Source organism: Sinohyriopsis cumingii, chromosome 1, assembly GCF_028554795.1.
Source record: "Sinohyriopsis cumingii isolate HCF-2022 chromosome 1, ASM2855479v2, whole genome shotgun sequence".
Taxonomy (NCBI): domain Eukaryota; kingdom Metazoa; phylum Mollusca; class Bivalvia; order Unionida; family Unionidae; genus Sinohyriopsis; species Sinohyriopsis cumingii.
Genome location: NC_142961.1, coordinates 25,027,662 through 25,044,900, shown reverse-complemented (window position 1 = coordinate 25,044,900; position 17,239 = coordinate 25,027,662). Strand labels below are relative to the sequence as shown.

The 17,239-nt window shown below is 33.5% G+C and overlaps 1 protein-coding gene across 1 annotated transcript in view; it reads right to left on the bottom strand.

Moving 5' to 3' along the window:
* The window catches only part of LOC149806565 (maltase-glucoamylase-like), a 301,187-nt gene that overhangs the window by 92,386 nt on the left and 191,562 nt on the right, over positions 1-17,239 (bottom strand). The window contains exons 43-47 of the mRNA XM_089954697.1: positions 15,668-15,829; positions 12,643-12,701; positions 9,178-9,339; positions 6,922-7,084; positions 5,015-5,169 (exon numbers count right to left, since the gene is read on the bottom strand). Of these exons, the coding sequence (XP_089810823.1) occupies positions 5,015-5,169; positions 6,922-7,084; positions 9,178-9,339; positions 12,643-12,701; positions 15,668-15,829 (701 nt within the window). The remainder of the gene's footprint in view (positions 1-5,014; positions 5,170-6,921; positions 7,085-9,177; positions 9,340-12,642; positions 12,702-15,667; positions 15,830-17,239) is intronic.

Genomic DNA, 17,239 nt, shown 5'->3' with positions numbered 1-17,239 from the left:
TTCGTTTTTCTTTCAATCAGTGAATTATTTAATAAAACATTGGAAGATGTCTGAAAAAATATCATGCAGAACTTTTTACATAATGTTACTGGTAATTTGTTACTATGTGACAATCTGCTTTTAAATGGATGAATGGATGGATTTGGTAAAAACAGCAACAGCACATAGCAAATTATCCACTGCCTCACACCTGTCCATGCTCATGACACATAGCAAATTATTCACAGCATCACACCTGTCCATGCTCATGACACATAGCAAATTATCCACTGTCTCACACCCATCCATACTCAAGACACATAGCAAATTATCCACTGTCTCACACCTGTTGATGCTCATGACAGTAACAAATTATCTACTGCCTCACACCTGTCCATGCCCATGACAAATAGCAAATTATCCACAGCCTTACACCTGTCCATGCTCATGACACATAGCAAATTATTCACAGCATCACAACTGTCCATACTCATGACACATAGCAAATTATCCACTGTCTCACACCTGTCCATGCTCATGACACATAGCAAATTATCCACCGTCTCACACCTGTCGATGCTCATGACACTATCTCACACCTGTCAGTGCTCATGACAGTAGCAAATTATCTACTGCCTCATACCTGTAGATGCTCATGACAGTATCAAATTATCTACTGCCTCACACCTGTCCATGCTCATGACACATAGCAAATTATGTACTGTCTCACACCTGTCCATGCTCATGACACATAGAAAATTACCCACTGTCTCACACCTGTCGATGCTCATGACAGTAGCAAATTATCTACTGCCTCACACCTGTCCATGCCCATGACAAATGGCAAATTATCCACTGCATCACACCTGACCATGCCAATGACAAATGGCAAATTATCTACTGCCTCACACCTGTCCATGCACATAGCACATAGCAAATTATCCACTACCTCACACCTGTCCATGCCTATGTCAGGTAGTATGTTTGTTAACAAGTTAACATGTGAATACTTTTGGAAAGGTTAGAGAATCTACTAGCATGATGCCAAAATTCATGATGAGTTCTGTTATACTGATATCAGATTATTGGTAAAACATACATGTATTCTATGGCAGTCATTTATATCTGTTAGTTGCAATATTCAACAGAAGAGAAAATGTGTAGTATATATAATTTTTAATCAGTAATTACCTGCTATTATTGCATTCATATCTATTGAACTGGTGTTAGACTCCAGTCCATGGTGATTATTCCCTCCATAAATTTGTAATTTAAGGTCTTAAACAACAAATATGAGATCTGGATCTAATTAAGCGTATATGAGAGGGCAACTCTACTGTCCATACTTACTAGATAAAGAAATATAAGGCTTATATGTAAACTGTTAATGCAAAATATGCCAAAATACCACATCAGAATGGCTATCAGGGTCTGCCATTGTCTTTATTTGTGAGAAAAAGGTCCATAATAGTGCATGTGAGGAGAATGATGGTAATGATGATGCTCCCCTGAGTGTTTTGCATTTGGATGCCAGGAAATCTATTATGGTCTGAAATTTGTAGCCCACTTTCCAGATTTACCTTTGGCACTGTGAACTGAACCTGGTAAATGTACAGTCCCAGAGTTGATAGAACTATGACAACTCTGCCACAAAATGCATTCAAGAGCCTTCAGCAGGTTCATTTATAATGCTTTCTGTAATGAGACCATCAAATACATCCCCAGTGGTTCGTGAGGAGTGATCACCATTGTTTGGGGGAGTATCACATATCACTAGCATCAACTTGCAATTTTTGAAATGATACAGCCAACATTTAGCTTTGAAACAATGTAACATAGAAGCTTTTCGTGTGTGTGTGTATGTTGGATTTTTAGCATAGCTTTAAAAAGTTTTAGTCATATCGCTATAATGTCTGCAGTGTGCCAGTTTATACTTATGTCTAGCACTGGGGCATCATGCCGCAGACATGTAGCATTATGTCCCACCCAGGAATATTATACTGACACCAGGCTGACCAGTCCTAACACTAACCTCTTAATACTGAGTACTATGCAAGGCACCTGTTAGTACCATTTTTATTTGTTTTTGTTTGACTCAGCCGAGGATCAAACCCATGACCTCCTGCATCTGAGACAAACATTCTAACCACTAGGCCACCAGAGTAGTCAGCTTTTTTATTTTTAAATAACAATTCTGGGATGATTTTTCAAATGTCTTTATGATATCATTTGAAATAAATTCACATGAAGCATTTGAACACTTTAAACATCCACCATTTTAATACTGGTGTGTGGTCAGTCTATAATATCTTGACCTCATATTATTTCAAGCTGAAATTGGCATATTCCCTTAATATGGTGATCGAGAAAACTTCATGTGAACATGCAACCTCAAAAACAAGTTGACTTTGTCTACATTCCAGGTCTATCTGAGCTTTTCTTTGGCTTTTTAGCAAGAAACCCTCAAACATTTTTTCAAAAAATACCATATTTTAGAGTCAGACAAGATTAAAAATTATATGTTGCTCTTATATATATATATATATATATATATATATATATATATATATACACATTTATCTGAAATCATAAATTAGTAAATCGCCTTTTTAAAATTAAGTTCTGATACATATTTTTGGCCAATGTTCACATTGTGTAAATGAAATAGAAAATAATAAAGAAATCTTACCATTATTTTCAGGAATAGGACACAGTTTTTGAAGCATATGCAAGTGTTAAAATGTGGAACTTGAGAGAGAAGGAACTGGCACAGAGTTTGTTCTCAATAAATATGTATGATCATGAGAAATGTGATATTTTCACCCCATGATCTTCTTTTGACCCCATGATCTTCATCTGACCCATGATCTTCATTAGGACAGTATTCTACTGATATTCACAAAGAGAATAACATTAATTTGGTTTCTTTTTCCAAATTCTGCAAAATGGTTTAACTTTTAACTTTTATTTGCCTAAACTGAATATGAAAAATTTTATTGTCTTGAAATGAAAATCCCACCCAAAGCAAATGGCCTGACTTTGATGATATCTCAGTAATTTTCACAGTTAAATATGTTGAGTCAAGCCTAAAAAATATATTACATGTAATAACAATAAAAAAAATAACTAAAACTTTATAATAAATTTAGTATAATGAGTAACATTACATTTATATAATCTAATTCCTTTGCATAAACATATGCTTCTTCAACAAAATGTGTTTCTGAACCCATTATGATGTTTTTGAAGAGGCTATGTTAGTGGTGACCTTTAAAAAAGACATAATTTAGGTTTTTACAAAAAATATTCTCACACATTTCACTATTATTCACATAAAAAGTGCACCAAAATATTTTTTTAAAAAAACAGGCATTGGCGAATGTATAAGTTCGTTTATGTGTTTATTTCCATCAAATATATTGTGAAAATTGGTGACGCCTATATGCCAATGGACAGTTAACCTTTCAACTATAAATACAAACAGATGTAATAATGCTGGTGCTATGTATATTTAATTTGCATTGTTAGTTTTTTTTCTATTCTGTCGATTTCATTACATGCCTCTGTAATGTAAGATTGTATGCTGGACTTGACCTTGTCCAAAATCAAATTCATTTTCTACTTGACTTGAATCATTGATTTTTTTATTATTCTGTAAACAATTAATATATAGCTAAAATATGGGTTTAATATCAGGATCATTATTAATAGAAGTAAACATATCTATTTGGATATGTGTCTCAGTTATTGGAATTCTTCTATAAATATACCTGGTCTACCTGAAAAAAAAAAATATTCATGGGTGCTTTAAGATCTAGCAGAAGCAATTGTATTATTGTTGAGTCCAGAAATTCATTTGGGCTGGAATTTATTTATTCAAATTATTTAATTTAAGTGATATTTCTCAGTTAATACAAAGTGCTCTTGAAAATAGCATTCTCAAAAAAGGATATGTTCTTGTTATGTATTATTGTGATCCAACAAACGACTGTTGGTATATCACTACCACATTGGCCACCACAGGCACATCAACACTTCCGCATTGGATTTATTTTGAATTCCCACAAAATGTTTATTTAGAATTTTAATTATTAGGACTTGTGTCTGTAATTATAGGATTATATGGGATTTCATGTGCAATACCATAAGTTCCATTTTGTTACATTTCGCTTTGTATTTGTATTGTTGCTTCTAACCCTTTTCTATTACTTAGTCCTAATAGTCAACTTTTCACATATTAGACTGGAAAAATACCAGGAGTAATGGTTATTTATCTGGTCTGTAAGCAACCATGTTGGTGTCACATGATCTGTGACATCACTTGAAACAAAGAGGGTGTAACTTGCTATGCTAATTGAAATGATTACCCCCTGAGATCAGCTGCAATAACATGCCCAACTTTAGGATCATGAGCTCCAATAACATGTCTCATGATCATACATATTTATTGAGAACTAGCTATGCTAATTGAAATGATTACCCCCTGAGATGAGCTTCAATAACATGTCCAACTTCTGAGTCATGAACCATATCAACACTAAATAGAGTTGCATGCAAGAGGGCAACATTAGCCCTGCTTATTGAAACTCTTGAGCTTGGTGTCATGAACCATATCAGCACTAAATTTAGTTGCAGTGTTTCCTACAAAACCCTTCATTCATCTGTGATGATCTGTTATTTATAAGGGCATGGTAGTAGCACTGACCAGTGAACTGAAACTTTGCTGTTTGAAGGAGTCACTACATATACAGTGCCCAAATAAAGGAAACCATGCTAATAAAAGTCTGATTGTCTTGTACAGGAGTCTTGAAACAAGAAAACTGAACTAATGATAAAGCTACAAAAGCTTTATGAGTAGCTAAAACCACTAACTGACCACCAATTTGGACAAGTATACTGTCCAGTCACATGACCTATGCATCATCTTGTGGGGTCCCTTTGGGTACGAAAAGGTTCAATGAAATTATATGCAAATAATAAATGATGTTTAAAAACACAAAGTTCACCAAATCTTGTCCAAACTGAGCTTACTTACAGAGTAGTATTTGTGCTGGTACGCTTGATTCGGAAATAAAATCCCGATTCTGAATCATCACCTTCTGATGCTTCATACAGTGAAGTACCTGTATGTGCAGCATACTTTTGCTTTTGTATAGGAACCTCATAACGATTTTTCTTAGCATCAGTTATCTGAAATATATTAAGATATCAAAGACTTAATAAACAATATTTTCTTTTTATTCTGATAAATACATTTTCTGTTTGAATAATTTGAGATTATAAACTAAAACTTATGAAAACAATCTTTATTTAATGAGTGTGAACAGTATTTAGATGGAAGATAATTATAATAAATTCATATTGGTGGAACAAAATCAACTTCAGTATCTTGTAATTAAATTCCAATGACCAAGAAATGATGAAATGCATCTGAATAGGCATTTGTATACAAATAAAAACATTAACAAATTGTTACTATTATAGTAAAACCTGTCTTGTGAGACCACTGCTATGAAAGACCACCTGTCTTGAAAGACCAGGTTCTCCTTGCACATATTTATTGGTTATATGGTCTTATGACCTGTTCATGAGAGACCACCTGTCTTCAGAGACCATTTTTTTTTGACAGAAGGGGTGGTCTTTCAAGACAGGTTCTCTGTATCAACATTTTGAATCCAGGAGTAGACAAAATCTATGAAGAAGAGTATCACAAATAGCACAAGATGTACTCAGCTGATGATCTTATAACCAATTATGACCTTGACCTCTGAATTAGGGGCTTATCTATAGTATGATTAGGTGTGGACCTGGAAAATATTTTATCAAAATATATGAGTTAAAAAGTGACAGCAAGGAAACAGGCCACTGACTTGTATTATCCCTGATTGTTGCTTTTATCCATGGGGAGCAAGTATGGAGAGGGGGTATGACTATGAATATTCAATATATAAAAAAGGGCTTAGCTTCATTAAAATATCTTGACTGATTCAAAAGTTGTATCTTTACATGAATACAAAACTGCACTAGCACTTTCAGCTTAGATTTCAATCAACCATTTAAAATGTATGTTGATGTAAGTGATGTAGGGGTTGGTAACATTCATTCAGGAAGATTAAAAAATGGCATGGATCATCAAGTGTGCTATTTCTCTCAAACCTTTAATAAGCACCAGATAAATTATTCCACTATTGAGAAGGATGATTAATATGAAAAAATAAAGCTTTATTACATAAATCTTTCTTTTCCTTATGAGGGGAGGTGTTATGTATAACTATTTTTTTTAACTCCTGAGTTTATTTAATTATGGAATTTTTATTCATGGCTATAAATTGTAAAGATTATCTTTAGTTAGATTTTGCCTATGTGATTAGGGTCTGTTTTAGAAATATTAAGTGTAAATTTACATAAGATCTATAAAAAGATGCTTACATATTTGTTGACAATTACAAATAATAATCTTAATAATAGGACTTAATGATAATTTCTGATTGGCTGAATTGGTTTGGAGAGTTCAAGAAGAATTCAATAGCTTCCCATTGTTTGGGTAAAGTCACATGAATACCATTTTTGAAAAAATTGAGTAGTATGATCTGCCACATGGGGTATGCTGTGAAATATAGTCATAATAGAAGGTGTATATAAGCGGAGAACTGAGCAATCAGATTCATTCCTGTTTTGGAGTAATTCTCATTTCTTTTGTTCCTGTTGTAAGTCTGCAGATATGTTTTATGTTGTAGATATTATGCATGAGAAAAAACATTTGTTTGGACTGTTCAGTGGAAAGAGAAAGTGCTCATTATTTGGACTATAATATTATTCTGGAACTATTGTGAATTATTCAAAGGAGATTGAATTCAACTGGACTTTATGTTAATCTGTATGAAATAGGTGAATATAAACATGCCTAATTATGAGGTGTTTACCAAATGAAATGCATCTTACCTTAAAGTGCACAAGATGACTAGATAACCCTTCTACAATCAGTCTAATTTGCTGGATAGATTCACCAAACAAGGAAACTTCAGGGTGTCTCTTATGAAGAGTAATATTTGACAGAATGCTTTTGCCAGAACTTCCTGTACTCTTCGTGTAAGCATATGCTGACCTGTTAAAAAAACAACTGATTTACAGCTGTATCTCTATATCTCTATCACTCTTTTAGACTGTATGTCCTTCTCATGCTGAAAACTTGAATACCACCGCACCTGAGACTTGAAGAATACCACCACACCTGAAACTTGAAGAATACCACCACACACCTGAGACTTGAAGAATACCACCACACCTGAGACTTGAAGAATACCACCATACACCCGAGACTTGAAGAATACCATCACACCTGAGACTTGAAGAATACCACCACACACCTGAGACTTGAAGAATACCATCACACCTGAGACTTGAAGAATACCACCACACCTGGAGTGTGATTCATATCCAACCGATACTAAAATATTCTATCCCTGGAATGTAATTCACACCCAAGTGGTATAAAAGAAAACATTCTATCCCTGGAATGTAATTCACACCCAAGTGGTATAAAAGAAAACATTCTATCCCTGGAATGTAATTCACACCCAAGTGGTATAAAAGAAAACATTCTATCCCTGGAATGTAATTCACACCCAAGTGGTGTAAAAGAAAACATTCTATCCCTGGAATGTAATTCACACCCAAGCGGTATAAAAGACAACATTCTATTCCTGGAATGTAATTCATACCCAAGTGGTACAAAAGACAACATTCTATCCCTGGAATATAATTCATACCCAACCGATACTAAAACATTCTATCCCTAGTGTGTGATTCATATCCAAGCAATACTAAAAACATTCTATCCCTGGAATGTAATTCACACCCAAGTGGTACAAAAGACAACATTCTATTGCTGGAATGCAATTCACACCCAAGTGGTACAAAAGACAACATTCTATCCCTGGAATGTAATTCATACCCAAGCAATACTAAAACATTCTATCCCTAGAGTGTGATTCATATCCAAGCAATACTAAAAACATTCTATCCCTGGAATGTAATTCACACCCAAGTGGTATAAAAGACAACATTCTATCCTTGGAATGTAATTCACACCCAAGTGGTATAAAAGATAACATTCTATCCTTGGAATGTAATTCATACTCAACTGATACTAAAACATTCTATCCCTAGAGTGTGATTCATATCCAAGCAATACTAAAAACATTCTATCTCTGGAAGGTGATTTATATCCAAGCAATACTAAAAACATTCTATCCCTGGAAGGTGATTTATACCCAAGTGGTACTAAAGACAACATTCAATCCCTGTATTTTATATACCAGATACTATAATGAATTTGGTCAAAATAATTTTTTTAATTTTTTTTTTATCTAAGATGAGGGTGCAATCAATTTCAAATATATTAAAAAAGGATGAATATGGTATTTTTCATATGTAAAACAATTTCTTTTTTTAGGTAAAACAATCTAATTTAGCATCAACTGAGTGTTTGTTGAAAAGGTGAAAAATTCACAGTATCTGTTTTATACATGCAAAATTTTTTTAAATGATAGTGCAGCAATGGTGAAAGAACAATTAACTGGTAAATAGTTTGGTGATACAAACTTATCCATGTAGCATTTTGGAATGTTGAATGCATCCTGAACTGGACAAAAGATATATTAATTGGAAAATATTTCCGTGATATGTACTGATTCATGTAGCATTTTGGAATGTTGAATGCATCCTGAACTGGACAAAAGATATATTAACTGGAAAATATTTTGGTGATACATACATATCCATGTAGCATTTTGGAATGTTTATTGCATCCTAACAGGACTAATGATAAATTATTTAGTAAATATTTTGGTGAAACATACATATTTATGCAGCATTTTGGAATACTGACTGCATTCTTAACTGGACTAATGATAAATTGTCAAATATTTTGGTGATACATACATATTCATGTTGCATTTTGGAATACTGACTGCATCCCAACAGGACTAAACATTAATTAATTAGTAAATATTTTGGTGAAACACATATTTATGTAGCATTTTGGAATGTTGACTGCATCCTGAACTGGAATATAGATAAATTAACTGGTATATATTTTGGTGATACATACATTTTCATGTAGCATTTTGGAATGTTGGACTGCATCCTAACAGGACTAAAGATAAATTAACTGGTATATATTTTGGTGATACATACATTTTCATGTAGCATTTTGGAATGTTGACTGCATCCTGAACTGGACTGAAGATACAATGTCTCCTCTTGCACTCTATTTCAGCTTCTGCATTCGAGCGATCATCAATGTCGGGAAAGCAGTCAATTCTCATGGTCTCCTTTTCATTTGGATGTCTGTATTCACTGGAAATTATAAACACATCTTAATAAACAAAGTTTTGAGGAACGAACTATTTTACTGAGTTTTCTTGCCCCTTCACCATTTTTTCTATGTAAAGAAATGGGTTTATTTCTTTTAAAACAGGAAAATGTTTTTCAACCAAATGAGCCTGTTGCCTGAATCACTTTTGAGGTAATGTCAAGTTGAAAATTACCTAAATGATAGACTGATATGAGTCATTGCCTTGTGGAAATTGATTAAATATTTCATCCGAAACCCCATGAATATTTCCTGACAGTAATGTCAAACTGATAAAAGACAAAATTAAAAAAATTCAGAAAAGGAACAAAATGCGCAAGTCAAAGTGACAAATTATATTTGACAATAGCACTGATCCTGTACATGAATGCTTGTAAACTTTGCCAGAAAATCTTAATCTGATTTTAATAATTTACTATCGATATCAAATGTTGTGTTTTTATCCTAACTTCATCCATACAAAACCAATTTTATATAAAACAAAGCACCAACGGATCAATTATAATACAATACTTCAAGGACAATGCTTTCCTGCCTTGGAACACCCTTTTTTTCCCAAAGGCTGATGCAAGCTTCTTGCTCACTGGTTTTAAAATGACTTCATTTTTTACAATAATGGTTTTGACTGGTCTCAAGATCAAGCACAAGCTGCAAATTAATTATGAAAGACAGGTGCAGCAATCTGTGAATTGGTGTTTTGGCAAATGTACAACATTATTTTACAGGATATGTAATTATAAAGCATCAAAAGATAAATAAACTGTTGCAGCCTATGACGTTATTTTACAGGATATGCAATTATAAAGCATCCAGAAGATAAAAAAAACCTGTTGCAGCCTCTGACTACATTATTTTACAGGATATGTAATTATAAAGCATACAGAAGATAAAAAACCTGTTGCAGCCTCTGACTACATTATTTTACAGGATATGTAATTATAAAGCATACAGAAGATAAAAAACCTGTTGCAGCCTGTGACTACATTATTTTACAGGAATTGTAATTATAAAGCATCCAGAAGATAAATAAACTGTTGCAGCCTGTTAAAGGGCAAACTGAAGGCACTGTGAGCACTAACATTTCTGAGAGTCTGTCAAGTTAGCAGAAAATTAAGTATGGACAAAATATTTGGAACTATTCGTCTTTATTCAATTTTAGTCAAATTATTTCACACTGCATATGATGGTTTCTATTTTGTGAAAAAACATGCTTGTGGTTTGTGAGATCAAAATCTGGACCAGCAATTTTCAAAGGGACTAGTCTGGATTGGCACTACAAACATTTGTTGGTTTGGAATGCCAAGTCCACCCATTCTGACTTTAATATCTATGCATGGGCTGACCAATTCTGTATCACAAAGAACTGATGAACATATGACATACCATATATACTCATGTATAAGCCAAATAATTTAGGAAAAAATAAAGGCCTTGAAGAAGGGGGGGGGGTCAGCTTATCTTTTGGCCAATGTGTAAACTTGACAGTTTTAGGTAAATAGAGACTTCATAATTTGTGAGCCAGTCGAGTTTACCAGGGAGAATATGCTGAACTATAATGTACAGTGCTTTCACAGTGCAAAGCATGCATAGCATTACTTAAATCCTTACTTATTCCCAAACATATTAAGATGCAGAGTTTGCTTTATTCATTGTTTCAACCCAATTGCATTCTTCTAGATAACATTTCAGCTAGTCCTTAATAGCTTCATTTACGTTGAATCACATGCTCACGAGTTACTCATTTTCAATGATATAAGCAATCCTACAAATTGAGGTAATATTTCTAAAAAGGTACGCACGATTATTTGTACAAGGCACATAACCATCATAATTTACATGTTCATGAAGAGTGGTAATAATAAAGGCTAAAATTCTCAGAGATCAACATGAATTAATTTTCGATTTGTGTTTTAGCTGAACAAACATAACTTTCCACACAATGGAAAGCTTGAAGTTTTGGTGTTTCCTATGTTGATAGTTGGCAAATTTGTCTTTCGTTTTGCGACAGCAGTACAGGCCAGTTAATCAATAAAACCCTGAAACTGGCTTGTGATAAGAGGGAATTTTGACCGGTAACTATACCAGTTTAACACTGGTATATAATTATGGTATAAAAATGCCAGGTGTTGACTTGTGTAAGTTTCTTTCATGGGAATGGAGCTGTAGCATATGGAGTTACAGCATTCGTAGTGATCATTCTTGGGATTGTAATTAAATGTGGATGATTTTATAGTTGTGATTGATCTTTTTGTTCTGGTTTATTTTTTATTTTTGTATTATTGTAGAGGTAAAAATAATCATTTATTTACATGAATAATGTTAAAACTTAACATTCTATTTAGTGAAGAAGTGAATTCTTTATACTAAAATAATTATTTCGTCACAACAATAATTCACAGGTGATGCAAGAGAATATGTAGGACTTTTCTTGTTTCAAAGAAATGAAAATCGAAGACATAATGTAATAATCAGGAGTTCTCTACAAAAATCGGAAGATATCATGAAATCGGGAGGTAGGCATGGAGCAACCCCAAAAATCTGGAGTTTTTCTTCTTCCTGGCATGAAAGTTTACAGGTATGGTGTAAGGTCGCTTGAATCAAGGCAAACTACAACTCCGCTTTTTACGATATTAGCATAATTTTCTAAGCATTATTTCCAAAACTATTATTGTATTTTGGAGATATCATAAAAGTTGAACAAAATGGTGACCATGATTCTACTCCAAGGGATGTACTTAATTCAGCATGTAATCAAACCTACAATGTGCATGTGGTGGCGCCATTATGAAAATACGTTCAGTAGCCTAATTGTGAGCATTGAATCGAACCGTATTGTTTGTTCATTGTGTTGTCATACTGGGATTACATTTTAACGAGTTTAGGTATTTACATTTTCAAAGCAAAGTAAAAACGTAATTACCGGTGCACTGATATAAGATGTCCAGTGTAATAATGCATAAACAAACAATAATCAAGTCAAAAGGGAGAGGTAGTATTAAGAAAACAGAAAATTAAATAAATTACTTTTCAAACAAGTTTATACCATTTCTTTTTAATAATCATGCATGCCAACCTTGAGTTAAATATACAGGTACTTTTTTAAAATACATGTTTGTCTAAACAAATGCGTTTAGATCTTACATCATGTATCTTGAGATGCCTTGGAGTCATAAGTCGGCTTATACGTGAGTCATTCACTTTTTAGTGTTTATACCTGTTCAGTTTGGGGATCGGCTTATACGCGACTATATATGGTACCTCAGTTTTAAAGAATAGTTACAACTTACCTCAATTCCACAGTAAACTCTTGACTCAGGAATAGCTGTAAGTTATTAATGAGAAGAACCTGAAATATGGAATAAAAGTTAAGAGAATCTTATTTTCATGTGATACATGTAAACATATATAGACAAGTAAATTTCAACTCTTATCTTAAACATGTTTTTACAAGACAATATCCTACAATCATGCAAATTTTGAGAGTGACACTTATTTGGATTTTTCCTCTTCTTGCTCCTCACATCTTTTATTATGTGTAGTGGAAAATCTTATATTAAAGAAACACAGACCTTCAAAAGGACTGATGGTCATATGGCTAAAAAGAATTTACAGGAATCCAAGAAAAAAACATTTCTTCTTTTTAACTGTTGAGTATTAATAAAACCATCTCTGACATTCTTAAACAACTGCAATGCATTGGGTCTGGTTTTTCAAAATTCCTTCCAAAAAGTGTAGCTGGTCTGATAGCACTATTTCCATTCAGGACCAATCATGTTGAATGTTCAATGAAGTGTTTCAGTGAAATCCCCATGCCAAGGCCATCATTTTCAAGCAAGAAAAGTAGTGATAACAAGATCTTAAAGATGGACACTACTGTGCCATGTAAAAAGTTAGATGAATGTCATTTTCATTCAGAACCATTTACATACTGTTATACTGTTGTTTTAGTGAAAACCAAATGTTGATGAGACCGTCTTTCCATCTGAGGTTGATAAATGGAGGTTGCCAGGATGTCGATCAAGGAATTAATTTGGAGGTTAGATCAGCATCTGATTTTAATACAGAAGCAACTATATATTGCAAGAATGAAGGTTGTTTTTATTAATTTTAATGTTGGCATGACCATTGGTTTAGGAAAAGTAAGTTTTACAAGATTTTTCATATTTTGGGAGGTCATTATAGGCCTTATTATCATTTGGGACCAAATAAACATAGAGAGAAGCATGTTTGCAAAAACTCCATGTCGATACAACCATAGCTTCATGAGGAGTAGTGATAACAAGATTTTCAACATGCCCACAACTGATCAGGACCATTTTTATTTATGACCAATTAGATATCATAAGAAGTCTTTTAGTGACCGCATCATAAGAAGTCTTTTAGTGACCTCACCATAAGTCTTTTAGTGACCAAATCATAAGAAGTCTTTTAGTGACCTCACCATAAGCCTTTTAGTGACTACATCATAAGAAGTCTTTTAGTGACCACATGTTGGCATGACCATTGGTTTAGGAGAAGTAAGTTTTACAAGATTCTTCATATTTCAGGAGGTTATTATAGGCCTTATTATCATTTGGGACCAAATAAACATAGAGAGAAGCATGTTTGCAAAAACTCCATGTCGATACAACCATAGCTTCATGAGGAGTAGTGATAACAAGATTTTCAACATGCCCACAACTGATCAGGACCATTTTTATTTATGACCAATTAGATATCATAAGAAGTCTTTTAGTGACCGCATCATAAGAAGTCTTTTAGTGACCTCACCATAAGTCTTTTAGTGACCAAATCATAAGAAGTCTTTTAGTGACCTCACCATAAGTCTTTTAGTGACTACATCATAAGAAGTCTTTTAGTGACCACATCATAAGAAGTCTTTTAGTGACCTCACCATAAGAAGTCTCCATGTTAACATGAATATATGCTCAATACCAGCATCAGTGGCTAAATTTTCAAGATGGCAACCATGGCAGTTCATAGGGTGCCATTTTCATTTAGGACCAACTAGACATCACATGTCAAAAAGTCCGTCCATTCAGGATGGGTAATGAGACTGTAATGATGGTCACCATTCTGGATGTAACACTGGCAGCATTTAAGGCAAACCAGACATCATAATACATCTTTCAGCAAAAACCCCGTATCGGTAATGATTTTTATTTAGGACACTATAAAAAGTCTTTAAGTGAAAATCCATGTTGATCTGACCATCTGTTGATAAGGAGTAAGAACAAGATTTGGCAGCCATAATGGATATCCTAGCACCACCATTCTCATTTAGGACAAACTAGAGCTTGGGATGAATGTGTGTGCTAAGTTTCATGGCAATACTCCAATTAGTTTGAAAGAATAGTGATAACAAACTTGTGTTAATAAATGAAAACATACACAAAGACCATGGACATCAGGTCATCCCATTAGCTCTTTCTGTGTGTGAACTAAAATTATTATCATGAAAATGCTAAAATTATTATCATAAAAATGATGACAAATTAAAATACTGTGTGCTTTATCCCAAAATGGAATAAACTTTAACTTCATTCAAACAATGGATTAGCCTTTTACTTCATTCAAAGATTTGCCTTTTACTTCATTCAAACTAAAGATTAGCCTTTTACTTCATTCAAAATATGGAATAACCTTTAACTTCATTCAAACTATGGATTAGCCTTTTACTTCATTCAGATTATGGATTAGCCTTTTACTTCATTCAAACTATGGATTAGCCTTTTACTTCATTCAAACTATGGATTAGCCTTTTACTTCATTCAAACTATGGATTAGCCTTTTATTCATTCAAACTATGGATTAGCCTTTTACTTCATTCAGACTAAAGATTAGCTTTTTACTTCATTCAAACTATGGATTAACCTCTACTTCATTCAAACTATGGATTAGCGTTTTACTTCATTCAAACTATGGATTAGCCTTTTACTTCATTCAAACTATGGATTCAAAGTTGTATCTTATTTAGGGTCATACTGAAGGAAATGAAGATAAATACAGATAATAATGTAATACTGATAATAATGTAGTAAATCTTTTCAATTCACTTGGTAAATGATGAAGTATGCCATCTTTTACAAGACACTCTTTAATGTCACAATTTGATTCCAGTTTAGTTTTAGTTATTCAAAGTCAAAATAGCTGATTTGGGATCAAATAGAAACCATTCAAGTGAGAATAATTTGGGATCAAATAGAAACCATTCAAGTGAGAATAACTTTGGACAGATATTATTATTATTATTATGAAGAAAGAATTATATCTATACTGCTTTACTGTAATAACATTATAAAATCCACATGCCTTTGTTGTTGCATCTAATGTGAAGTTGGTGTGGAGTGTGTCATTCACATAGATGAATTTGGTGTTCTGCTTTACACCCATAATTTGTATCATGTTAATGTACAAGGAAGCAAATGCCTGGTCAGCTATTTTGTTGTCCTCTATAGTCATTGTCAGCTGATTCTAGAAAAAGATACAAGCTTCAAATGAAATGCAGAATCACACAAAAATTAAAAGAAGCAATACATTTTTTATACTGAATCACATTAAGTAATCCTACATTATGTTATTATCAGGAATAAAGCATTCCTTCAAGGAATATGAGAATATAACATTAAATTCTAATTTGTATAGTTAAATGAAACATCACTGCAGCATCAGTCACAAGCACATATTTTTACTATCAATATGGAACCATCTCACAATCATTTCACATATACACCGCTCCCTCGATAACTCGCGCCCGGATAACTCGCGATCACACTTATAACGCGGTGTCCGTCTTGGCTCCCGATTTTTTCCAGAGAAAATGTATTTAAAATATCTTTAAAATACGCTGCACATGAAAAAATTACGATAAGAATTGATAAATTAAACCTTGATACATTGCTCGTTTTATCATCGAAAATGGTGATTAATGCCCGTAAAAATATAATCCATATTTTGAAATTTGCAAGTTCTAAAGAAGAATTAATTTCAGAGATCTCGAAAACGCTTAATTACACGTATTTGGACGCCAATTTTTGATCTGGGATGCAGAAAATCACTGAGGCGGGAGTCCTCCGCACGCATGTAATAGGTGCGCGGGAAAATTCAAAGATTTGCCAGTCCTGTTTCAGCCACCTGCTTTGTGGGAAAATGTGTTGATCAGTTAACAGTGCTGATATTTACAATGACAGAATTCAGTGACTGAAAGACTCTTTGATGTACTGTTGCCATTTTATAAGAGTACATAAAAAAAAAAAAGAACATGATGTAACAGCTAGGCGGCTAGTTCAAAGGCTTTGACTAGTGACCGAGTGAGAAAATGTACTGATATTTAATGACTGAATTCAGAGGCAGAAAGACCCAGTTTTAAAATCCTAGTGAGACCTCTGTTTAAAGATATCATATATTATGTAAGTTTTTATGATAAATAGTTGTCAGTATACTGTAAATAAACAGTCTGGTGAAATAGCGATCAATGAAAACTTCTGGTAAATGCTAACAGGTGGCAACATAGAATGAAATAAACACCAATTAAACGTCTTCCTGTGTGAAAGTCACGTTCTAATCCTTTAATTCCGTTTCAATGTAAACATTATAATCACAACATATTCTGTTCATTGAAAACATGAAAAGAGTCAATCGACCGTCACATCGAAACCCGTGAGTACTTCTGTGAGAACCTAATTACATGTACATGCCGGCTTTGTTTTGATCAACAACTTGGGAAGTGTTTGTTGCATTAAAAAAAAAAATCAATTACAAGAGACCTCGGGTGCTGGATTAAGGGTCTTGAAGCTGCCTTTGACGTAAAGCAAAACAGTAACAGAGACAACGACGATGATAGTGACTTCGAATGTTTCAGTGAAACTGATGTCATTAATGCCG